Source organism: Argentina anserina, chromosome 1, assembly GCF_933775445.1.
Source record: "Argentina anserina chromosome 1, drPotAnse1.1, whole genome shotgun sequence".
Classification (NCBI taxonomy): domain Eukaryota; kingdom Viridiplantae; phylum Streptophyta; class Magnoliopsida; order Rosales; family Rosaceae; genus Argentina; species Argentina anserina.
In genome coordinates this window covers 15,485,939-15,510,911 of record NC_065872.1, presented here as the reverse complement: position 1 = coordinate 15,510,911, position 24,973 = coordinate 15,485,939, and the positions used below count along the sequence as shown (strand labels likewise).

The window sequence follows — 24,973 nt, the reverse complement described above, 5'->3', positions numbered from 1 at the left end:
TAAATACATGTGGCTGAGATGCAATTGCTAAATTAGATTAGGAGTTAAGGGCTGCTCACCTAAGGGACAATTTTTAAGGAATGTGGCTAGATGCAATTGTCCCTCACAGTCTCTTAGTCTCTTAAAACTGTCCCTTAGGTGAGCCAACTTCTAAGAATTAAGGGATGCTCATAGTTTTTCTCCCAATGGATAAGATTATAAAACTAATATAATTAATCGAGTACCATTTGATCTCCCACTCGCAACTGGCAACTGAGACGATAAGAGATTGAGAGACTCGGGCTAGACTTCTAATAGCATTTTAGTTATTTTCCTGATGACAAAAATGGTAGGGAGTCTTTTCAAGAGTACCAAGTTGAGGGGTCTCAGAAGAATGGCTCCCACGTGAAAGTATTCTAGTCAAAGATAGAGCCAAAACCTTCTGCAGTTAGCTGGAAACCTCGCTCACCATGCCAACATGTTCAAGGTTTCACTTCCTATTTACAAGTAAGCTGACAACATGGCACCCTTATCTTCTTCCATTTTGATCTGTCACTCTATCTCTCTCTCTCTCTCTCTCTCTCTCTCTCTCTCTCTCTCTCTCTCTCTCTCTCTTCCTCTCAAAAAGAACAGGACACACGTAACACATTGTTACTTTTGTTTCTGAGTTTCTCATTGTTTGTAACAAACTCTGTGCATGATGTCTCTCTGGGTCAGGAAGTCAGGGGACTTTATGATCAACCGATTCAAATCCAACTTGGGTTCCTTGGCTTCCATCCATTTCAGTTCGTCTTTCTCTCGGAAATCTCCCATTCCGGTTCCTTTTCCGGCTTCATATGCTCAAAACGTGAGGCTCCTGGAGGCCCCTTTATGCGGCTCTCGTCGTTTTGAATCCGGCAAACCAGAAACGCTCTCTGATGAGGTTGATACCAATCAGGTAAAATCAAATTTGAAACTTCGTCATGCATGCCAATCAAGTATAATCAAATTTAAAACATTGTCATTCATTATATGAATGATGAATCATGGTTCTGTTATAAACTGTATTAGTCGTGTCAATAAAGTTCTACAAGATACCCTTTTAAGTATCTTTAGCTTTTAGTAAGGTAAAATGGTGTTGCAGCATATGAGATGGTGTACTGATCAAGTTAGGAGTTGTGATTATGCTTAAAAGATGTAGTACTGAAAAAGTTAGGATGAATTAAGAAAATGGGATATTATGCATTTTTAATGTTCTTTCGATATGAGAGATAAGTATGTGCCTGCGTGGGTAATGGAGAGTTGCTTTGAGTGCAAATGCGAATGCATAGGGGCGGAGAGAGTGTTCCGTGCAGCTTTGCTCTAATAGAGAATTTAATGTTTTGGCAGGGTTTGGATTTACCAGAAGGGAAGTTCAAATTCACTCCTGAGATGAGATTCATATCTGAGTCGACTAAGGAGCGGGAGCCCTGTTATCGGGTCCTTGATGACAATGGGAAGCAAATTATGTCCAGCTACTGTGCTGAGGTAGTGGAGATCCTCACTTTTGCAATAGGGGTGTCATTTATCCTATCCTTTTATTGAACATAATTAAATCCTATATGAACCTTATGATCTGTGGACTATAAATTCGAATAGGTCAGCCAAGAAATTGCTGTTAAAATGTACACAGACATGGTGATGCTTCAAACTATGGACATCATTTTCTACGAAGCACAGAGGCAGGGAAGGATCTCTTTTTATCTGACAACAATCGGGGAAGAAGCCATCAATATTGCATCTGCTGCAGCACTCACCTTTGATGACATTGTCCTTCCTCAGGTTCATTTACTTATGCACAGCCAATTACTTTTTGCAATGTTCTATGCACCCCAACCTACTCATTAAAATCATACTTCCCTTTGCCTTATGAGCTCTGTCAGTAATTTTGCATGAGATGGGATGAGAGTGATTTGAGACAAAGTTTTCTTTTACTTTCATGTAGTACAGGGAGCCTGGGGTCTTAATATGGCGTGGTTTCACTGTACAAGAATTTGCAAACCAGTGTTTCAGTAACAAAGCTGATTACGGGAAAGGCAGGCAGATGCCAATCCATTATGGATCTAACAAGCACAATTACTTCACAGTATCATCAACCATAGCGTAAGATGCAATTTTTTTTCAGGAGTTGTGTAGAACAGTTTTAAGTCTTTTACTAGAGTCATTAGAATCACACCACAAATAATTTACTTTGCACTTTGCAGTACACAACTTCCACAGGCTGTTGGTGTTGCTTATTCTCTGAAAATGGACAGAAAAGATGCATGTGTGGTCACATATATTGGTGATGGTGGCACAAGCGAGGTGAAATACAAAATCCTAGTATATTTTAACCCAAACCTACATGCACCTCCTGTTTTCGATATTACTTGGGCAAAAATGAAGGAGTTGTTTTATGTCTGATCGTTTTGAATGCAAATATTCTAGCACAGTAGCACGTGAATGAACTCATCCCATAGGCTAGCTATAAAATAGATTGTATCCTTGAGTAAGTACTTTATGCAAATATTCTAGCACAGTAGCACGTGAATGAACTCATCTACATATTCTATAGTCTAGTTAGTGATACTGATGATACGAGAAAACATAGGAAATCATTTGATTAACAGTCTGTTCAATTTAGAGATTGTTGTTTTCGGTTGTTTTCTTCCTAATAGGTCTTATTAATATTAGGGTGACTTCCATGCTGCTCTAAATTTTGCGGCTGTCACGGAGGCTCCAGTTATATTCATTTGTCGGAACAACGGATGGGCTATCAGTACACCTACTTCAGACCAGTTTAGGAGTACTTTTCCTCTCAACTAGTTCCTGCTTGTAATTTTGCAACATCAAGAAGAGGCAGTCTCTTGATGGCTAGAAGCAAGCAGTTTTTTCTCATTTTGGGGTGGTATATCTTGACAGGTGATGGTGTTGTTGTCAAAGGTCGAGCTTATGGAATCCGAAGTATCCGAGTAGATGGGAATGATGCACTTGCCATGTATAGTGCTGTTTACACTGCACGTGAAATGGCAATCAATGAACAGAGGCCAATCTTAATAGAGGTATAGAAAAAGTCTCTTGTATTTCTGATTTTGCCCTCAATCTGTTTTGCATATTGATGGATCCCACTCTTAACTTGATCTGGCAGGCAATAACTTATCGAGTTGGACACCATTCCACATCAGATGATTCAACCAAGTATCGCCCAGTTGATGAAATTGAAAGTTGGAAAGTGGGACGAGACCCAGTATCTCGATTTAGGAAATGGATTGAAAGAAATGGTTGGTGGAGTGCTGAGGCAGAGATAGAAGCTAGAAACAGTGCGAGAAAGCAGGTAATTCTTTCTATTATATTTGAACTCAACTTGATAGCAACCGACTAATTAGTTCACCATGCTCTTTTCCAGTTTTATTGCTTTCAAAATTGCCACAGTTGAGGCAGTGCCTCCATGTAGGAATCACCTGTTTTAGGGGTTTCTTTCACTAATGAACTGGAGAAATTAAGACATGGTCAATTATTCTAAATGTATCAAATAATGAGCTCCAAGTTGAATAATGTTGATACAAACTATTGCTTTTAAATTAAATTTCTACAAGCTAGAGAAAGAGAACACCTTATGTCATGTTTAAACCTATCTGCAGAATCCTTTCACCGTCTTTATTTGTTGCTTTTTGAGTATTTTCTCTATTGTATATGCTCACAGAAACCATATTATGCTTGTATGAGTTGTAGTTTCTCCCCTCTTGACTTTTGAACAATTAGGTTTCTTTTATGTATAGGAAACAGACTTTTGATATGAACAATTTCCGATCATACTGTAACATATGGTAATTATCCAAAGTTAGAAAATTTGAAACTTTCTCACTATTCATACCTTTGTTGCAGTTTTTACATGCAATCCAAGAAGCTGAGAAAGTTGAGAAACCACCGGTTGCTGACATGTTCACTGATGTATACGATTGTCCTCCTTCCAATCTTGTTGAGCAAGAGAAACAGCTAAGAGAGACAATTAAAAGACACCCCCTGGATTACCCATCTGATGTTCCTGTGTAAACTTATTCCACTGACATAGGTGGAAGAGTATATAGCTCTTTAATAATGAAATAAAAATATTCACCCCTTATTACATGACTTTTAATTTAGATAATTTTCTATTGTTATTCTCTGTCATTCCCTGTCATTTTATGCATAGTTATTGATATAATCCAGCAGGTTTTCTAATTCTTTCAATACTAATCCATCTTGACCCAATCTACTATCCTAATAACCATCAGATTGGCGTATGTGATTGACTTTGACTATAGCCAGCAGCCCAAGTTACTAGCTCCTCATTCGCTTTAATCTTACTACTAAGGTTTCTTACACTAGTGAATCACGAAGTAGTTTCTTTAAAACCTCCGAGTCATGATTATCAAATTTAGGTAACTTCAACTCAAGTCCTTTTGTTCCTTTTGGACATAATTACTTTGCATGTAATTGTTGATGGAATGATGCAGTTGAACTAGGAGAAGGCTTTAGCAAGATGTGTTTAAGCTTCTGTTTTCAGGTCTATAAATACCATAATATGGAAGTGGTGAGGATCAGATTGGACGAAGAACGCTGTTGTGCATCGGTAATATCAAAACCTCATTAACTTCAAAAGGAGTGAATACTTGAACATGGGTTCAATGGCCTCAAGATACCACTTCGCATCATGTTTCGGAGCTTATTCACCAGCAAACCAGAACATGGAATAGGGAGATAAGGAATCGGTCAAGCAGCTTTTGCATATGTTGCTAATTGCATATTACGTAGTCCTCTTAAGAGTCTAGGCACTCTTCTTCCCCTGTTGGGTTGAGGTGGAAGCCGGAAAAAACGTGGGACGTTCACCTCTACTGCAAATGGAGATCCCTACTCGGAACAATGGAAGCTAGAGTACCTGGTGAGGTTCATATTTGTGTTTGGAGATTTTGTCAAATGGTATGAAGGACCGGCTAGATGTTTACTATTTCATGAGCAATGTCCTAGTGCTCGTGCTATACTCTAGCAGTGGTTACTGGAACAGTTACTGCACCTTGGAAATGATGTGTTAGAGAAACTACTTACGGTATTTGGGTTCTATGGAGTAACAGAAACCAACAGTCATTGGAAGGAAAATCAAAAGAAGCTGCGGTCATGGCTTGCAGAGTTTCAGAAAGTTCCATAACAACCTATGCCAAGAGCCCAAGAGGCAGCACTTGAAAATTGAAACCAACCATCATCCCCAAATTAAACGTCGATGCTGTTAATGGTGGTCTCGGTGGAGCACATAGGGACTTAAGAGGGTGTAATCACGGCTGCTTTTCACAGTCAGTATCCCACGTACATCGCTACATCAGTACTACATGTTGAAAGGATGACCTATCTAAGCTGAGTAATTTGATTCTGGAAATCAAGAATTCAAGACCAAGCTAAGCTTCAGTACTAGAGATTGAGCTGGACTTTTAACCCAAATCGTGCAATGCCATTGCACACATTTTGGCAAGCTCTCTTTAATATGGGAGGCTCCCCTCCAGATTTTCTCCATGACTTTCCTATGAAGGATTGTAATCCCACCAAACATTAATAAAATATTTGAATTTTCGCCCTAAAAAATCAAAAGGAGTAATCACTTGAAGAAAAGAACAAATGCTAAGGATGTCCTTCAGTGTTGATTTTTTTTAATTTCATTTAGTACAACATGAAATTGCAAAAGGATGATTAGACAAGATACCTTATTAGACAAATACTAGAGGTGAATCTCCAAATCGTAAATTGAGGACCTCCAAAAAGAATCACAAAGACGAAGCTTTCTCTTCCTCCAAGGATGCTTTAACTGCCTTCAAGAGTGATGGCATCAATTTCTGGTTGGTGACAATTATGCCTGCTTCCAGATCGAGGTACCTCCCTTTTGAAAAGTCCAGTGGATTTCCAGCAGCATCTGTGACTACACCCCCAGCTTCTGTAAATGATGACAAACATGTGTTAATTGCAGTTGAAAAATCATTTTTCCCAAGTTTTAATATCTTAGTATAGACCCCCAGCATCTGTGACTATACCCCCAACTTCTGTAAACTGATGACAAACATGTGTTATTTGCGGTTACAATTCATTTTCTCCCTAACTATAAGCTGCTTTTGGAATTATACAAAGGGTTTTCCTGGAGAGATTCCTACGAAGGGATTTTCAGAAGCTCACCAATGCATTTTCCAAAGGGTTTCATGCAATTAAACATGGAACGAAACATCAGCTACCCATATCCATACAATACAGGAACACAAAATCTATGTTCCATTTTTTACTTAAAAACTAACTTTTTAACTGATGTGTGTTACTAATTTTTTTACATAACTTTGGGAATTACAGACCACTAGAAATTGTCACCCATTTTTACCTTAGAAGATATTGTACTTTAATGGCATTTGTTTTCTCTAGTTAAAGATGAATCATCCGTGTAGTCCTATTTACCGAGTCTTTCTATCTGAATGCCTTATTAGCCATGATTACAAATTTGAAGCGAATCTCTAATGGTATGTATTGGCCTAGGAATCAATGACCTAAACTTTATCATGAACTAACTCAAATTAAACATTAGAACCCAGACCTACACACTTTTCTAAGAGGAAGCTTGGGCTGCAGGCTTGCAGCTTATCCCACAAAGCCCAGTCCTTCACAATGTAAGGGAAGAACAACATATTAAGAAGAATTATTTACCAGTAACAACAATGCACCCAGCAGCATGATCCCATATTTTCTCACGATATCCTTTATGGGGGAAACGCAGGTATATTGCTCCATCTCCTCTGGAAAGTGCCCCATACTTAGCCTGGCTGTCAATTCTAACTGGCGGCGCTTTGACTCCAAGTTTCTGTTCATTAATAAATTGCTTTAGCTGTAATATTTGATTGCAGTAAAAATATAAGAAGAATACAATGATGCAATACCTTGGCAATGGTGCTAGACAAGCCGTGCAAGGAGTGTGCTGCTTCATAAGATTCAAAGAATGAGGCCTCTACAGGATTTTCAGTAGCACTGACATGCACCTGTTGGATACCATAAAAACTCTTGATGTTAACCTTTTCTGTTTATTTTTAATTCTCTAAATTGAAAAAATGGTATCTGGTGCTAACCTTAAGCGGTGATGAACCATCCAGTGGCTGCATATATGTTCCTCCACCAAGTTTTGCAAAGAAAAGGCAGCCAACTTTGTCATGTGAAGAATGCTTATTATCACTGCTAATGGAAGCCAGAGGAAGATTCGGACAGGCAAGGACACCCAACACAACTTTTCCTTCATCCAGTAATGCTAATGCTATGGCATATTGGTCTCCTCGAAGAAACCTATAGCACAACCCAACAATAACACAATCATCACGCCAGGTTTAAGATATGGAGCACATGATAATAATACCAGCTAAACAGAAGCAAAAAAAAAATGTGTCGGGACACACACACACACAATAAATATGTACTAAACTTTTCCCTATAAACGATTGACATCCTTGCAATGAAACCAAATGATTTTTAAATGGAGATCATGCCACATCATCAACTTTTCAAATTCAATAAGAAACAAAAAAAATGGCATAATACATTTCATAAAAAAAAAATCACAAAAAAGCATCAAACCTTGCAACCACATTGAAAAACCCAAGATTGATGATTATTGTAAAAGAACGTATGGACATCTAATAGGAGCCTAAAACTTTGGAATGTTGACCAATATATTCTATCTTTCTTTGGAACAAAATAACCAATGCATTAATAGCTTCAAACGATTCATACAAGCTGTGCATAAAACAATAAAGTCCTGGAGTAAAACATCACACAAATTCTTAGAACCAGATCTACATTCGGTAATTCAAGTTAGTTTTTTTTTTTTTTTTGAGAAGAAGTTTTCAAGTTACATGAACCGCATAATCCTGCAGCTATTCAGCAACAATAATCACAAAGATGGAAATCAACTGGGAAGAAGACAAAACGTCAAAATCATTAAAAAAACCATAAACCGCAAACCATACCCAACTAGTGCTTTACAATACGTTTATCTCACAGATAATAGGATGTTGACAGATATGAAGCCCAGAAGCTTACCCTTTAGTACCATCTATGGGGTCTAAAACCCAGTGCCGGCCACAAGAACCACCTTCAGATTTGCCATTGTCAATAGCCCTGAGCACATCTTCAGTGGTTAAATTAGAATCACTATAATCACTATTGGCGACAGTATCGTTGACAAGTTTTGTGATGCGTTCTAGCGTTTCCCTCCCGCTGTCTATTTGAAGATCTCCCGAATCCTAAAGAGAATATAGAAGTGGAAAAAATAATTAACAATTCTTGCAAGGAGCATTTACAAAGGTTGCTGCATGTCTCTTAAATCTGCATTGATACTCACCTCCTCAGCTACTAGAGAGAATGATTCTGAAGGCAGTTCCCTTTCGAGTACAAAACTAACAAGAGCCTGTGAACCTGGGAAGTAACCAACAGAAAGATCATAGGCAGTTATTAACAATTTTTTTATCATGTCACCAACTAACTAAAAGTGTATGCAGCACAGAATCCCAAACATCAGAACTTCAGTACGGGCTCTATAAAATAATAAAGTTATCACACAATGTAATAGCTGATACAATGTCTCTATTTGCATATTGAAAGATGTTCAGTCAAGTAAAGGCCTGTGACTAGTCACGAACTAGAGTGGGCACATCTAATATGAAATCCATTCGAGCAAACTCAGCCACTAAATTAAGTGGGAGGATCACCCTTTTGTGAAGCTAATGATATGATCTAATTGTTAGAAAATCGATATATATGTAAATTGCTAATTTATCCTCAATTTATATGTTTATGGTACAATCTAATTCCTAAATTATACATGTCCATATCAAACAGAATTTACTCTTTAAACATCAAGGTCTAAGCACCCCCCCCCCCCAAAAAAACAAGTATATAATTTGACTGCATTTGATTAAAAGCATTTGCAGTAGAGTTAGCAAACAAACCATAATCGGCCACTGTGACAGGACTTTTATCTGATTTTGAATGAACATCTGACTTCAAGAGTGTCTGTTGTACCTTCTGAAGCAATGAAAACACAACCAAAATCAACTTATAATGAGCTAAACATTGCTCAGCATTTAGATACACCATAAATGACAAACATGTAGTCGTAAAAGTGCCATATGTTAGGACATATAATTCCCAAGGTGCCCCTAATAAGTGCGAGAAGCAACTAGCAATAATTTATCAGACTTGAACTAATTGAACCGTGTCTATACCGATACATTATACATATTCATGCATTCACTTCGTAAAGAAATCTGGCCCTTCAACTTGGTTGCGCCTCAAGCCCTCAACTAGATCAATTGCACTTACAGTGTTAAAAACCACTTCCTTGATCTTTCACTAAACTTGTCAGTTGCAGAATAACACTCTTTTGATTAGATGACATTTTCTTAAAGTGTTAAAATGGAATACAACCTTAGGCAAAAATTAAGGTTTTGCGTCTATTATTTTGAACTGCTATCATTAGCCTTTTCTGGAATTTGATATTGTATATAAACATGATCATCAGGACACCAACATTGAAAGTCCATATATGCATCAAAGACAAACACAGAGGGCTGAATTCACAACATGGCTCCTACTCAATACTTCTCAGTTAATCTAAAATCAAAAACCATGCTTAGAAGCTCACTCCAGTCACCATATTTGCTCCTTTGATGCATACATAGGCTCTAAATATCACTTTACTGACTTGGGTAAAGCCTTTCTTAAATGCATTGTCAAATATTAGTGGCAAAACTAAAAAGTACACAAATGATCATCATCGATCCACTGGCATTTCAAACCCCATATAACCATCACACACTATTACACATACAATGGGGCATACTCAAAACATGGGTCTTACTCAAACTGATATTTTGGTTCTGGGTTTTGCTCACCAACACTACCAATCTACCATCATTAACAAAAGATCCAAACTTTCATTTATACACACAAAAAGATTACAACTTTATAATCAAAAAGGGTCAAAAGAGAGAGAGAGAGAGAGAGAGAGAGAGAGAGAGAGAGAAAAGAGGAAGAGAGTAATGCCTGGCAGAGGCGAGCGGCGACGGAAGCAGCTTTCGTGGCAGCAGCGAGCTCCTTGTCGTAAGACATTGAAAAAGCTCGAATTGGAGAGAAGAGCCTTTTGGGTTTGGAGTTGGAAGACAAGAAGAGGAAAGAGTGTGAGAATGTGATGTTGGGGTTTGAAGGATGCGGAATTTTGGGTGTTGCTCTCAAGCAATTTATAGCCATCTTGTTAAGAGGGGAACAGTTATTCAACGGACCAGGTATCTAGAATAGTGTCCATTGGCGCTCTCACTCTCCTTTTTATTTTATTTTTATTTTTTCATTCTGTAATTTTGTTTTTATAGTCATTTTGTCTTATGGGAAAACGGAAATAGTAACGTACTATTTAAGTCGATATAAGATCTATAACTATAGAAAAGATGCGAGGAAATGTCATTACTCAAGCAGAAATAAGGTTTTATATTTATACGTAGATAGACGCACTAAACAACATCTGTTATTTCTATAATTTTTTATTGGTTTTCAACAAAAGGTCGATCTCGCATCACCATCTAGTTCCAAGTTATAAATATTACTAGTTTTATGCCCGTGCGATACACGTGTTTAATCGTATCGTAAATGTTTATAAAATTTAATTTGAAGTGTGTTCTTGATTCTTGAAAACCTATCATTTTATATAATTATGTTTCTTATGAATGATAGTTTTGATAAAACATATTGATGAAACATTTATATTTTACATAATTGTCCTTCTGTCTATGCGATGATAAAATTAGATAATGGTAAAATTGGTAATTCATAATTTGGTAAAACTTTTGAGTGTTGGCTTTATAGTAGTAGAGATTAGCATCAAAACCAAAAGATTTCTCAAACATATATCATTAATGTAAAGAACTGAAGTGGTAGGTCAAAATGATATGTATAAACTAGCAAGTTACCTCTATGACCTTAACTCATTTTGGTGAACAAAATCAATGCATCCTCCACAAAAATTTGCAATATGTAAATATTTAGAGCATCTGCACCTATAAAATGGTTTTGCTCAAGCAAAAGGTGGTCCCAGAAGCAAAATTTGCTTCAAGCAAATCGATTTCATATTTTTCTCAAGCAAATCGATTTTTTCACACACCCATTTACAATTTACTTGAGCAATTCAATTTTGTTTTGTTTTGAAATGATTAATTTTTTTACCAAATATATTTACAACCAATCATAATGTGCCACGTGTCATTATCGACTAGATATTATCCAAAATTTCCGATAAGATTTTCGACTAGTAGAGAATTGACACGTGTCACTACCACGTGTCAGTGTCGGCAAAATAATTGGACCAGATTTCTGGTAAGATTTTCGACCAATTTGCTATAAAACGTCTAATATCACTCATTCTATATTCACACAATTGTGAAGAATCCGAGCATATAACTCATCCTTCAATCTAAACACTTAGCAACATTTCCTTGTTTATCACTCTGATGAATCCTTTCAGCTTCCACAATTTTTTCAGGCGGAGACAACGTCAACAAGAAGAGGATGACGATATGGAGCAATCATTCGTGAATCAGGTGGTCATGGCGGAAGCACAACACGATGATGAATCAACACGACCAAGCGGTTTACGTCGCGGTAAAAAACCGAATAAGCCACGTCAGAGTCTATCTAGGGGACGCAATCTCATGGAAGATTACTTCATCGAACGTCCAATCTTCGAAGCTCAAGACTTTCGCCGGAGGTACAGGATGAGCAGAGACCGATTCAACATTATCATGACGGACCTCTGCAACCACGACATGTCTTGGCATCAAAGAGAAGACGCCACTGGTTTGCTAGGGCTACTTCCCCAACAAAAGATGACCGGGGCTCTACGAATGCTAGCGTACGGGTCAGCCGCAGATCAGTGTACTGAAATTACAAGGATGGGGGAATCGACTACCTTGGAATGTATGAAGGAGTTTTGCAGCCAAGTGGTTCATCTCTATGGTCCAAGATATCTCTGCAGTCCAACACCGGTAGACCTCACACGACTACTAGCTAAAGGCGAACGCCGAGGTTTTCCAGGCATGATTGGAAGCATCGACTGCATGCACTGGGAGTGAAAGAACTGCCCAACCGCCTATCAAGGGGCATACTCGGAGCGAAAGGGTCACCCAATGGTTATCCTAGAGGCAATGGCCTCGTATGATACGTGGATATGGCACAGTTTTTTTGAGTGTCCTGGAGCTAAAAATGACATTAATGTGCTCCATCTATCGAATGTGTTCTCAGAGATCCTTGCTGGAAGAGGCCCAACTGTCGTCTACGAAGTCCACGGACAGAGGTACACCACAGCTTATTATCTAGCTGACGGAATATATCCAAGGTACTCTACATTTGTCAAAACAATTTCCAATCTCCAGACGTCACAAGATAAGCTCTTCGCAAAGAAATAAGAGGCATACCGGAAATATGTGGAGAGGGCATTTGGCATCTTGCAATCTCGATGGGTAATTATACGTCATAGTTGTACATTGCACCACAAATCGGTAATGACTACTATCATGTTAGCTTGCATTATATTGCATAACATGATTTTTGAGGAAGAGTATGTGGATGATGAGGATGAGGATGATGATGAGGAAGAAGAAGAAGACTTGCAAAACCCATCGAGGGCTTTTCCGGTTTATGATGGGCCGGTGAATGCACAAGGGAATCGAGTTCTTTTTGAGCCAATCAGTAGAGATGAAGCTAATATACAACGGTTTCACGACCGTGTTGCCAATCTCAAATCTGCTTTCATCCATCGAGAGCTCCAGAGAGACTTGGTGAAACACATTTGGAGGGTGGAAACCGGTGAAATACTTTAAATATGTTATATTGTGTGTTTTCATGGTGTTTGTGTTTAATTATTAAGCTTGTGTTTAATTTCAGTATGTGTTTTAATTTAATGTGTATTTCAATTTTAACTTAATAAATAAATTGCATTTTATTTCTCAAAAAATTTAAATTACATAAAATGACGAGCTAAGCTCAGATTTATTCTTAGTACAATACTATAACTACTATGGAAAAAGCACGCGACTTGGGTGATAACAATCCGAATATGTTTCATCGGTAGGTTGATCTTGACTAGCTTCTCCTTCATTAAGGATTGCTAGTTTCCTCTTGGTAAAATACCTTTTCGAGATTGGGGTCATAGCCTCCAAATCCATTGTCATGATCCGTGTGTCATTCTCTTGTTTCTTCAATCGTAACTCTTCTTCCGCCCTTGCTTCTTTCCGCTTTTGAATGTCTATGTACTCCGCATAATAATTAAGCTCACTTTCATTATGGGCTAGCCTCTTGGTATGCCATGATGCTTGGTCACTTGTAATGGTATGCAAAACCTCCACTCGTTGCTCAATAGGAGTCTTACCTAGTTTCTTTTGGCGCCTAGCTTCCTTTGCCGCCTTGGTTCCCATTGGTCTATGTGGACTCGATGGACCTGCCGTGTTGCTTTGAGGTGTCTCATTCAATTGGTCGTCATCCAAATTGATAGTTGGAGATGATTCAGTTGCGGAAGGAGTACCGTGGTAACTACTTGCATATGGAGATGGAGTAGTAGGTAGCACCGCAACGAAAGATTGATGATCTTTAACCATTTCTCAACATTCAAAGTGTGTAAACTTTTTCTTCTTAGCGTTATAGTAACATGATTGAGCTTGTCGTTCCTGATGTAAAAAACTTATATTAGGTACATATTTAATTACATAATTTAAATAAATTAGATAAAACAAATAATTTAACAAAATAGATATATTAAAACAAATAATGTAAACAATGCTACATATTTAACCAAATTAGATAAAACAAATAATGTAAAAAAAAATAGATATATTAAAATAATTAATGTAAACAAGGCTACATATTTAAACAAATTAGATATAAATTACATAATTTAATTCATATAATCAAATAAAAATTATAATATATGATAAAATAATGTACTTACTTCGTCCATTAGCGAAGTGCCGCTAGCTATACGTTGTCGTGACACCGCCAAACATTCTCCCCATTTTTGCAAGAGTAGCTTGAACTTGTTGTAGTGAGAACCGAGCGCGATTCGGGTCCTCGGCTCCTTCGGAGGTTTCTCACCCGGTGCTAGCACCCAATTTTGCATATAATCGCCATGAATTGTCTCCCACAATTTGTCCCTCTTTTGTTTGTTACCGTCATATTCATCAATGCTATGACGGACAAAATAAATGTACATTTCTAAATCTTCGGAAGGAAGCTAATGAGTGCCCATTGTTTTGGAAAAAAATGCTAAACGAAATGAGAGAGGAGATGGAGGAAGATGTGAAATTTGTTGTGCACAAATTGGTGTGAGTTGATTAAATATTGAAGTAGTATTTATAGGCAAATTTTTGGGAGAGTTTTGAAAATTTTGGGATTTTTTTTACTATTTTTTGAGTTTATATCCGTTATGATCAAATAATAATCGTTGCATATAAATTCTGACCGTTAGATCGAAATTTCTGATTTAAAATGGAAGGCCCAGATCTATTATACCATTGGCCCATTCGGTAAGCCACGTGTCAGCCATTCATTGGCTCGTTAAAATTTTTTTTATCTTTGCACGCGCCAAACAGAATAAAAATTAATCCCGCGTCTGGCGGAGCCCACGACGTCACCCACGTGTCGTAGGCTCCGTGAGGCGGTCGAGCAATCGCCGGAGCAAATTTTGCTCGAGCGGAGGGGCGAGCAAAGCATTCCGATTGACTGGGCGAGCACCTCTCGTCCGGTGCGAGATTGAAAATCAGTTTGCTCGAGCAAACCGATCGGTCCCCGTCGCTGCTCGAGCACCAGCTCCTCCACTACTCGCCGGTGCGGATGCTCTTAGAAGTTACGAGATAGAAGTATTATCCACTAAAATTTTTATTGTAGCTACAAGTTATCTATGTTCTCGAGAGGGGATCCAGATCCTCTTTTGATCCAAAATTTCACCTAACCTTCCTGATCTTTTGATAAGATGATGACATGTGTTGTAGACTTGTAGATGATCCAATGGCTTACAATCAAGTTTTCACTTCTCTCTCTCTCTCCTACAAATTGATCAATGCTTCTCACAATTAATCATCTTGGCATCAAATGCATTAAAATTTGAGAAAATGAAGAGCACCCATTTAAATTTTCAATTTGATTTAGTTGATGAATGGTTGTGGGAGATCTCATGGGAGGGGTCTGTTTGGAGTTTTGTCAAATGGGCTGTAGGGTTCACTAGATTTTGGGATTTGGGTGAGGAGGTTGAATTCAATGGAATGAATCTTAGAAGGAAAGAAAATGAAAATCAAGATTTCAGAGAAGAGAAATGAACTAGATGGAATTATTAACCCAGATCATATGGAATTAAACAAACCATGTCCATCTCTAAGTGAAGTTGTAGCCTTGCAGGTGATATCGTAATAGAGAGAATGAGTGAAAGGAGTAGCAGTGCTAATTGATTGTCTTGGGCGAGTGGGCGTGGTGATAAAGCTTTCAGAGTGAGAATGAGTGAAAAAAGAAAGGCAAAGGGAAGTTGAGAACGTAAATAAATTTTGAGCATTAAAGGAAAGCTTCAACACATGTCCCCATCACATAAAGGTCAAGAAGGCCGGGTAAAATTTTGAATTAGTGCATATATAGACTTAGTATAGACTTAGTCCATATAATTATGCATTAAATATTTCACGGTTCAGCCTTAAGAGGGTGACGAAATATGAGAATGAAATCACATCTTCAATTCCTCCATAAAATTATATTTTAAGGATTTTTACAGTTTTTTGTTTATTTTGTTCTTACTTCTATTTATCCAAACCGTGAATATCCGTATGTAATTCCTTAAATATATAGACGCATATATCACAACCTGTCAAAGCCCAAATATGTCAAAATCCTAAAGGTCAATTTCTTTTGACGTTGTTGGATTCATTAAGCAGTTACATATAACAGCTAAATAGACATAAAAACTTCTCTATTGCTCGGTTACATCCGCAGTCATTAGAGATAAGGCAAAGGAAGTCAATTGTAATCTCATTAATTTGTTTCACATGAAATAGTCGTTGACATAAATATTTAAAATGTATGAGGGTTCGATTGTCTCTTGTTGGCTCTTGTTACATAAAGTGTCAATGAAGTATATACTATATAGTTAAGACATGAAAATGGAATATAAGCTCAAATTCTTTAGAGTAATTTGATAGAATTGCAAAACGATAACTCCTTTCCATAATGTATGTACATTGTGAATCCCGAAGGAGTAGAAATGACTCATCCTTATTAATATTTAGCTATATCCACATATATGGTACTATTGTTCTTCATTACTACTACTACTGTGGGGATCACATGAAGCATTTCTTTGTATGCAGTTATTCATGTCATACTAATATTTTGTGAAATTGTTTTACTTTATGCGGTACTTCGCAAAGTCAAAATAGTGAAAATTGAACCACGTATATCTCGATTAATATTCGAATATTCTCAATTCATTGAGAAAAATTCATAACATTGGTTGTATGTCAACGATTGTATCAAGGTCTTGTCCAATCCAAAAATACTTCAGTACCGAAGTCTATTTAAATTTTAAGCATAACGACCATTACAATATCTTCGAAAAATTAAGGGCAGATTATAATCAAAGTCTAAAACTTTATTAATTGAGCTAGATTCTTATCGTTGTTTTGAATTGAAATTTTTTGTATATTGTTCAATATTGAATATACTTTTTCAAATCATCATACTCTCATCATTCTATATTCATTTCATAATAAGACGCTTCATTGCTCATGTCATATCTCATATACCTTTTTGTCACACTGTACATTGGTATCAATTATTATTGATCAGTTTGTATATGTTCATAGTTATTGCCCTTTGCTTTGGGGTTATGCAAAATTCGTTTTGGGAAAAAAAATTTGTCCTAAGAGACCTTATCTTGTCATTCAAGATTTTAATAATGCTTCCAAGCTACTTGCATGGGAGGTTGATAATCAAATTCTTTAGAGTCCAATATACGTTGTGATGGTTTAACCAATTGTAGATAGAGTACGAGACTTATTAGTGTAGAAGTCTAGTTGAAACTCTAAATAGACATATACGAAAAATAAATATACCAAGATACTTATGGTCACTTTGGAGCTTTTATAAAGTTGCATAATCATAGTAAAAACATACCAGTTCAATCATTTCCAAGAAATACAAATTGGATTGCAAGATCAAGAATTTCAATGGTCGTATTTTTCGATGCTTCGTGAAAATACTTTATCACATGAATAAGTTTGTCATCGCTTTGTTTTTGAATTATGAAATTCTCATGAAATTTCGTTATCATGACAATGCTCATATATATGCTAAATAACATAATTATAAAAATTATATAGACATAGCATATGCAACAAATAGAGCATATCATTTAACATGATTAAGTAATCTACAAAACTTAGGCAGTTATTGTATCGTGTCAAAGACCATGTATAAATATAATGCTAAAAATGTAAATCATAGCATTACGATTCAATTACATGCTAAGCAATCAAATTTAAAAATAAATTTAAATATGCATAACATATAACATGTCACAATATTCAGAAACTACTTTACTCACGTAATATGTATAATTTCATGTATATAAATGAAATTTAATGACAGTTGAAATACTAATTTAAATCTTACTTGTAAGTTTGTTAAATAAACTGCATATAATACGGTTGTTCTTACATATGTCGAACTTGATCGTCATGTGAAATGGTTGCTCTCACGATTCCATTGTGAATGACAATTGATTAATCACATGCAAAAACAAACATATTTATGATTAATCTTTTGAATCATCTATATTAAATTAATTTACTATAAAATAGTAATAGTGTTACCAGTGTTCTAAAAAAGGCCGTCTAGGCGCTAAGCGGCGGGTCACCGTTGCGTTTTTAGGCTATTCGGTTGTCCATAGCGGTCAGGTGATTAGGCGGGTTGACTTTTAATCTTTTTAATCTCATTTTGTTGGATTTGAGGGTTAGGCCATTTGTGATTATAAAAAAAATATTTACCTTTTATTCTAAATTTCTAATATTATAGTATGAACTTTGGATGAGTTGAGACTATTTTGATTTTTGAACATTAATATTGAGCACTTTTTTACTCATTATATATTTTTAATCATATAAATAGTATTAAATACATGTATACAATAATTAAAAATTTAATAATTCAAGACTACCTAGCTGTCTAGGCACTAGGTGGTGACTGTCCGCCGGGCTACCGCCTAGCCTTGTTTTAACCTTGAGTGTTACTGAAAAACAGTAAAGACTTATGTAGGTACATTGGCTATTTAATTTTCGTAAAATAGCAAATAGTGAGCGGTAATTTCGATTAGCTTTTAGAAATTACCTTCTAATTTTACTGAAAGAAGTATAATCCCTTTACTATTCGTGCGTTGGGTCGGATCCGAAGATTCTCGGTCCAGTGCGCTGGGTGCAGCGCTAGTCCTTTGTCGGAGCAGTGGAGACGCAAGAAACCCATATCGATGGCAATCAAGGCTGGGCTCAGTTGTGCTTCATGATCCAGTTGGAGTCTCTAGATCTCGCCGATCTGAGGTCACGAGACAAGCGTGGCTGGCACTAGCGTCGATCGTCGATCCCGATGGAATGGGGTGACCTGATCGAAGGAAAGGTTTGCAACCGTAGATCTGCGCGGGGTGTCATCGGCGTGCCGGTGGGAAGAGGGAGACGCCGTGGTTCTTGTTGCAGATCTCGTTGATTGTTCGTCGGGACGGTGCTAATTTTCAAGGATGGTGTTGACGAATCTGGCTCAAGCAAGACTAGGGTCATCGTTACTTTGTCGTGGGTGCTGGGAATTGACAACTATCGTCGCCGTCTGGGATCACAGCTAATGATCGAGGATGTGGCTGTGTCGATTGGAGTGGGCGGCAATTGGAAAAGACAACCCGATCAAGGAAAATCGGAGATAGGGTGCCCATATCAATTGTCTAGGTGTCAGGTAGAAATTCGATGTTATTTTTTTTCAATAGAATGAATTTTTTCTTTGACCTTTTCAAAATAGATTCATCGTTAGAACAACGTGCTGATAACGTGTTGTGGGAAATATGGAATTGGTTTACTCATTTCATTGATACTTCCCTTTATATAAGGGTCAAAATTACAGTAGAAGTAAATTATAATTACAATGGTAATTAAGGCTACATAATGGTGATCGATTTGTTATGTCCGTTGATCATAAATGTCATTAACTCATTCCGTTATTTACTTTAATAAATGCACATTAATTGTGTTTTTTTTTTCAACAATTAAGCGCTCAATAATTTTGATGTTGTTATGTATTTATGAAATTATACACCAAAATAACAATAAAAATACTTTTAAAAATGGACCTACGTGTTCTAGGGTGAGATAGAAGTATGCCGCAGATAGCCAGATCGGGCTATTTGTGACACACTGTTGTCAGTTTGTGGCGCATTAGCACCCTAACTCATGGCTTAGAGACTAAGTGTGGCACAATGCTGGCCTATGAGTTGGAGATAGCCTTACACCCCCTATTCTAACCGTTTGCAAAAAAAGGATTCCCTGTAGTTCTTGATGAAACCTGTCCATTGGTTAGGATCTCATGCAGTGGTCAGAAGGTAATCTACCGCCACTACCACACCACCACCAGGTCAACCACCATTATCATCTTATACCATCACCATACCACCACCTTTCTTGATGTTTTGGGATTTGATTAAGAATTTGATTTTTCCACACCGTCCTACTTCATAATCTAAGTACAGTGACATAAGAGTGGCATATAGTTATGAGATATGAAAGTGAAATATGAGGTGGCTAGAGAATAGAGATGTACGTTCTGGGTGCTTGATGTGGGAAGATAGAAAAACGATAGAGAGAGATGGGGGAAACAGAGAGAGCATTAAACAATGAAATGAATGAATACAAAAATTTGACAGTAGCCTTGCGGTATGTCAAATTTGATAGGAGAAAAACCATATCATACACACAGATTGGCATGCATTGATGCATGAATATACATATATGTTTTGTATGTAGTTGCACACTTGCACGTATATAGGATAGGGAAGACAGATGGGCATAACATCGGATCTTAAAATAGGTAGAACGTTAGAAAGAGACCATATATAGGCCAAAGAAAGAATGACCGGTCTCCAAATGGGGTGGATATCCATCAAAAACTTAGCTGGCTTTCTCCCTTCTATCTCATTCATTTCTCCCTCATGATTTCCTTCCAAGATTCTTTGTAGATTATCTCTCCCTCTCAATCTCTGTGTCTTTAAAAGACACAATCAGTACAAATTTTGTTCATATCATTTTTCCTTGCAAGAAGGAACCAACTTTTCGATGTTCATGACAATTCCATTACGTTAATCAAGAAGGGACGAAGAAGGTTGCGGCTACCGAACCTGTCCTTCCTTATTATCTCATATTTTTTCACGGTGCTGGCGGTGGTGGTGATACAAACCGGTGAACATTAAGGAAAGTGTTACGCAGAAATAAAGCTAACCATGGCGAACAAGACAGCGCTGAACGCGTCTGATATGACTAATGTATCAGAGAGTTCAATAGTATGCTATGCCCCCACCATGATAACCACCAATGGTATTTGGCAGGGAGATAATCCCTTAGACTATTCCCTCCCTCTCTTCATCTTGCAGTTGACTCTGGTCGTCGTTACCACTCGACTTCTCGTCCTCATTTTGAAACCCTTCCGGCAACCTCGTGTCATTGCAGAAATCATGGTAATTATTATTAATAACATCTTTCATGAGCAAATCACACCATGTGTATACAAATGTATATATACTACGAGCAAATTAGTCAATTAGTTATCTTCAAGCAAAATGTTTTGATTCCACCTTAACGTATGCATGCATTCACGGTTTGTCGGTTTCTTACACGATAGGCGGGAATGACATAACAAGTTCAATCTCTTTTTAAGATGATTGACAGTTTTTAGATAATCAAGTCGATTATATCTCTCCAGTTTCCATGTTTAATTTGTGTAGTTTATAAATTATAATATAAGGAGCTAGGCTGTCATACAAGGGTCTTATAATTAGAAATATTAACTTGTAAAATCGTAGTCTCATGCCTTAAATCTTAGTATCATTGCTTAGGGTTTAAGGATGTTGAGGATCAGGGAACCTCAAACTTGATCTACATCCTGTTAAATTTTATTGATATTCGATATAAACCTTCAACTTCATTACTAATTTATCTTCATCAAGCTCGATGTACATCGACATGCATATACTAATTTTCACCAGTACTATTACAGGGTGGCGTGTTATTGGGTCCATCGGTGCTTGGACAATATAAACCTTTTGCCGACACAATATTCCCCATGAGAAGTGTTATGGTGATCGAGACCATGGCAAACGTGGGTCTCCTCTACTTTCTCTTCCTCGTCGGTTTGGAGATGGACATTTCAGTAATTCGCCGGATGGGAAAACGAGCCGTTATCATTGCTGTTTCCGGCATGATCCTCCCCTTCGCTATTGGTGCTGCCTTTTCATTCCTCATCCACGATAAAGGACAATCAATGAACCAAGGTACCTTCATTCTCTTCCTCGGTGTTGCCCTCTCCGTCACCGCCTTCCCGGTCCTCGCTCGGGTCCTCGCCGAGCTCAAGCTCGTCAATACTGAGCTCGGCAGGATTGCATTATCTTCGGCACTAGTAAACGATATGTGCGCTTGGGCTCTCTTAGCTCTAGCCATTGCCTTGGCGGAAAATGACTCCACTTCGTTGGCCTCCCTCTACGTCATTTTGTCTAGCATTGGCTTTGTTTGCTTTTGTATATTCGTGGTCCGACCTGCAGTGTGTTGGATTATACGAAGAACTCCAGAAGGAGAATCCTTTAGTGAGTTCTACATTTGCCTCATTCTCACTGGAGTAATGATTTCCGGATTCATTACTGACGCCATAGGAACACATTCTGTTTTTGGGGCTTTCGTGTTTGGTTTAGTTATCCCCAATGGACCACTTGGTGTCACTCTCATTGAGAAGCTGGAAGATTTTGTTTCGGGGCTTCTGCTCCCTCTTTTCTTTGCAATTAGTGGACTCAGAACCAATATTACTACGATACAAGGATTTGGAACTTGGGGCCTTCTTATACTTGTTATCTTTCTCGCTTGCATTGGTAAAATAGCGGGTACAGTCATTGTTTGCCTCTTTTATCAGATGCCAATTGACGAAGGGTTCACTCTAGGATTGCTCATGAACACAAAAGGCCTTGTCGAATTGATTGTCCTCAATGTCGGCAAAGATCAGAAGGTTCTAGACGATGAGGCCTTTGCAATTATGGTGATCGTAGCTGTTGTTATGACTGGAATCATTACACCAATAGTAACAACAGTTTACAAGCCAGCGAGAAGGTCTATACCTTACAAACGAAGAACTATTCAAAGGTCGAAACCTGATGCGGAGTTACGAGTACTTGTTTGTGTCCACACGCCTCGAAATGTGCCTACAATGATCAACCTTTTAGAAGCCTCTTACCCCACAAAGAGATCTCCTTTGTGCATCTACGTACTCCATTTAGTCGAGCTTAGTGGCCGTGCATCTGCAATGCTCATCGTTCATAACACTCGTAAATCAGGCAGACCAGCGCTCAATCGAACCCAAGCTCAGTCGGACCATATCATCAATGCGTTCGAGAACTACGAGCAGCATGCCGGTTGTGTCTCGGTGCAGCCCTTGACTGCAATCTCACCATACTCTACAATGCACGAAGACATTTGTAGCTTGGCAGAGGACAAACGTGTTGCCTTTCTAATTATTCCGTTCCATAAACAGCAAACAGTGGATGGAGGAATGGAATCCATGAACCCAGCTTTTCGAACAATGAACCAAAATGTATTAGCAAATGCCCCATGCTCAGTAGGAATTCTAGTCGATAGAGGTCTCAATAGCTCCAATCGCATGACTGCAACCCAGGTATGTTGAGGCCACTCTAGGGATAACATTTTTATTGACTATATCCAATATGGCTTATTGCAAGACTAAAAGCCACCGGATAGTAGTTTGGTCTACGTCACTTTGTATTGAGCCAATTTCATCAGACTAAAATTAACTAATTTTGTTTGGCCCTTGTAGGTATCTCACAATATAGTGGTGCTATTCTTCGGAGGACCGGACGACAGAGAAGCATTGTCATATGCATGGAGGATGTCTGAACATCCAGGAATTACCGTTACACTTATGCGTTTCATTCCAGGGCCAGACGTCGCAGAGCCGGTAGGAATAGTGAAACCCGATCCTGATGCCTCAAACAACGGTAACAACAATTCAAAGATATTGTGTGTCGAAACGGACGAGGGGTGGGAGAAGCAACTGGACGAGAAGTTGATAAATGAGTTCAGGATGCAACATATGAATGACGAATCAGTTATGTACATAGAGAAAGTGGTGAACAATGGAGAGGAGACGGTGGCGGTGGTAAGGGCAATAGACAATGTCCATGACCTATTTATAGTCGGCAGAGGACAAGGAGTGATATCGCCGCTGACAGCCGGGCTAACCGATTGGAGTGAATGCCCGGAACTCGGTGCTATTGGGGATTTGCTTGCGTCTTCCGACTTCACAACAACTGCATCGGTTTTGATCGTGCAACAATTTGTTGGTGATGAAGGTAGTGCAGCACACGATCACGAGCTGGATCATGATCATGATGGGGGATTCGGAACACCGCAACCGGTAGCCATCAGCGCAGCTGGAAATGACCTTCATAATTCGCAGTTTGGCAGCATGCAACAACATGGCAACAAACGGAGTCAGCCACCACCACCTAGGGCACAAAATAGTAATGGGTACAGCCCCTAAACACCAACGCTGAACAGTAGCAAATTTTTTCTCTCCATTGTATGGAATCAATACATAATTTATATATAGACTTATTAATATTGTTAGTTTTGTTAGTACGTAATTAAGTCCCGAGTTCTTAATTAAACACCAGCCATTTACTTATTTTCACCATTCAACACAACTTGCTATTGTTTAGATATATAATGATCAAAAGAAAATTTACTTGCATGGAAATGGCTAGCTCGTACATTGACAAAGAGTATATTGAACTGCAGCTTTGAAGATCTAATATATGGTCATTGGCTACATCTCTCATGTTCTTCTTTTTTTGTTCCAAATGATGCTCAAAAGAACCAAAACAAAAAGAAACTAAGAAATGTGGGTAAAAAGTCACAGCCACAAGATCATCCAAATAGAACTGAGAAGCATGGATTGTGGGAAAATTAAATTGCACCATGCCTTTATCATGCAGAATACTATTCTTGAAAAAAGAGTCAACTGTCATGTTGGCTTCTAAAGATATGACACAGAGGGGAAGAATTCATGTTGCTCATAAAATTGTGGCAGCCTTGTATCAAAGAACCAAGAGGATGAACAGTGGAAATAGAATTCTGCATGAGCTGAACAAGAATTGCAGAGTCAGACTCAATTTCAAGCTTAGCAATCTGAAGAGTAGAAGCCATTTTAAGGCCATAGAAGAGGCCCCAAGCTTCAGCATCAAGAATTTTCCTTTTACAAAGATTAATCTGAAAACCATATAGCCAACATCCATTATCATATCTGATAACACCACTAGCTCCGATCATACCAGAAGAGAAACTTCTAGTGCCATTAATGTTCAACTTATGAAAATCAAAAGAAGACTTTTTCTAGGAAAAGAACTTATAATTGTAAATAGAATCAACATTTTGCTTCAGATTGACACTAGTCAATTCCTCAATTGCATTCCATATAATGTCTTTAGGGGACAAAAGAAACTGAAATCCAGGGTCAAACACCTGCTTATTTCTCCACTTCCAAATATACCAACAAATTAACAGAAAGCAACATACAAGACCAATTGATATTATTCTTAACTAATAAGTGACCGTTCAGTTGA

The 24,973-nt window shown here is 37.9% G+C and overlaps 3 protein-coding genes across 3 annotated transcripts; 2 read left to right on the top strand and 1 right to left on the bottom strand.

The window, feature by feature from the left end:
- Window positions 1–585: 585 nt before the first annotated feature.
- Window positions 586–4,139, top strand: LOC126782670 (2-oxoisovalerate dehydrogenase subunit alpha 2, mitochondrial). The gene is made up of 9 exons (XM_050507970.1): window positions 586–916; window positions 1,348–1,485; window positions 1,597–1,779; window positions 1,943–2,100; window positions 2,202–2,301; window positions 2,671–2,782; window positions 2,899–3,038; window positions 3,125–3,310; window positions 3,862–4,139. The coding sequence occupies exons 1-9, from the start codon at window positions 677–679 to the stop codon at window positions 4,027–4,029; spliced, it is 1,425 nt and encodes a 474-aa protein (XP_050363927.1). The 5' UTR covers window positions 586–676; the 3' UTR covers window positions 4,030–4,139.
- A 1,477-nt stretch (window positions 4,140–5,616) lies between these two features.
- LOC126789215 (SAL1 phosphatase-like) lies at window positions 5,617–10,288 on the bottom strand. Its single transcript, XM_050515312.1, has 8 exons — window positions 10,072–10,288; window positions 8,976–9,051; window positions 8,369–8,442; window positions 8,068–8,270; window positions 7,104–7,314; window positions 6,918–7,016; window positions 6,688–6,841; window positions 5,617–5,935 (listed from the first exon to the last, which is right to left on the bottom strand). The coding sequence occupies exons 1-8, from the start codon at window positions 10,273–10,275 to the stop codon at window positions 5,769–5,771; spliced, it is 1,188 nt and encodes a 395-aa protein (XP_050371269.1). The 5' UTR covers window positions 10,276–10,288; the 3' UTR covers window positions 5,617–5,768.
- A 10,287-nt stretch (window positions 10,289–20,575) lies between these two features.
- LOC126797242 (cation/H(+) antiporter 15) lies at window positions 20,576–23,892 on the top strand. Its single transcript, XM_050523904.1, has 3 exons — window positions 20,576–20,809; window positions 21,349–23,007; window positions 23,167–23,892. The coding sequence occupies exons 1-3, from the start codon at window positions 20,576–20,578 to the stop codon at window positions 23,890–23,892; spliced, it is 2,619 nt and encodes an 872-aa protein (XP_050379861.1).
- Window positions 23,893–24,973: the final 1,081 nt, after the last annotated feature.

Coding starts and splice junctions, on each gene's coding strand:
- LOC126789215 (XM_050515312.1), bottom strand. CDS start 10,275: ATGGCTATAAATTGCTTGAGAGCAACACCCAAAATTCCGCATCCTTCA. Junction 7,017..7,103: donor ATGGTTCATCACCGCTTAAG/GTTAGCACCAGA, acceptor GGTATCCAACAG/GTGCATGTCAGTGCTACTGA. Junction 6,842..6,917: donor TGTCTAGCACCATTGCCAAG/GTATTGCATCAT, acceptor ATTAATGAACAG/AAACTTGGAGTCAAAGCGCC.
- LOC126797242 (XM_050523904.1), top strand. CDS start 20,576: ATGGCGAACAAGACAGCGCTGAACGCGTCTGATATGACTAATGTATCA. Junction 20,810..21,348: donor GTGTCATTGCAGAAATCATG/GTAATTATTATT, acceptor GTACTATTACAG/GGTGGCGTGTTATTGGGTCC. Junction 23,008..23,166: donor ATCGCATGACTGCAACCCAG/GTATGTTGAGGC, acceptor TGGCCCTTGTAG/GTATCTCACAATATAGTGGT.
- LOC126782670 (XM_050507970.1), top strand. CDS start 677: ATGATGTCTCTCTGGGTCAGGAAGTCAGGGGACTTTATGATCAACCGA. Junction 1,486..1,596: donor TGTCCAGCTACTGTGCTGAG/GTAGTGGAGATC, acceptor AAATTCGAATAG/GTCAGCCAAGAAATTGCTGT. Junction 3,039..3,124: donor AGAGGCCAATCTTAATAGAG/GTATAGAAAAAG, acceptor TTGATCTGGCAG/GCAATAACTTATCGAGTTGG.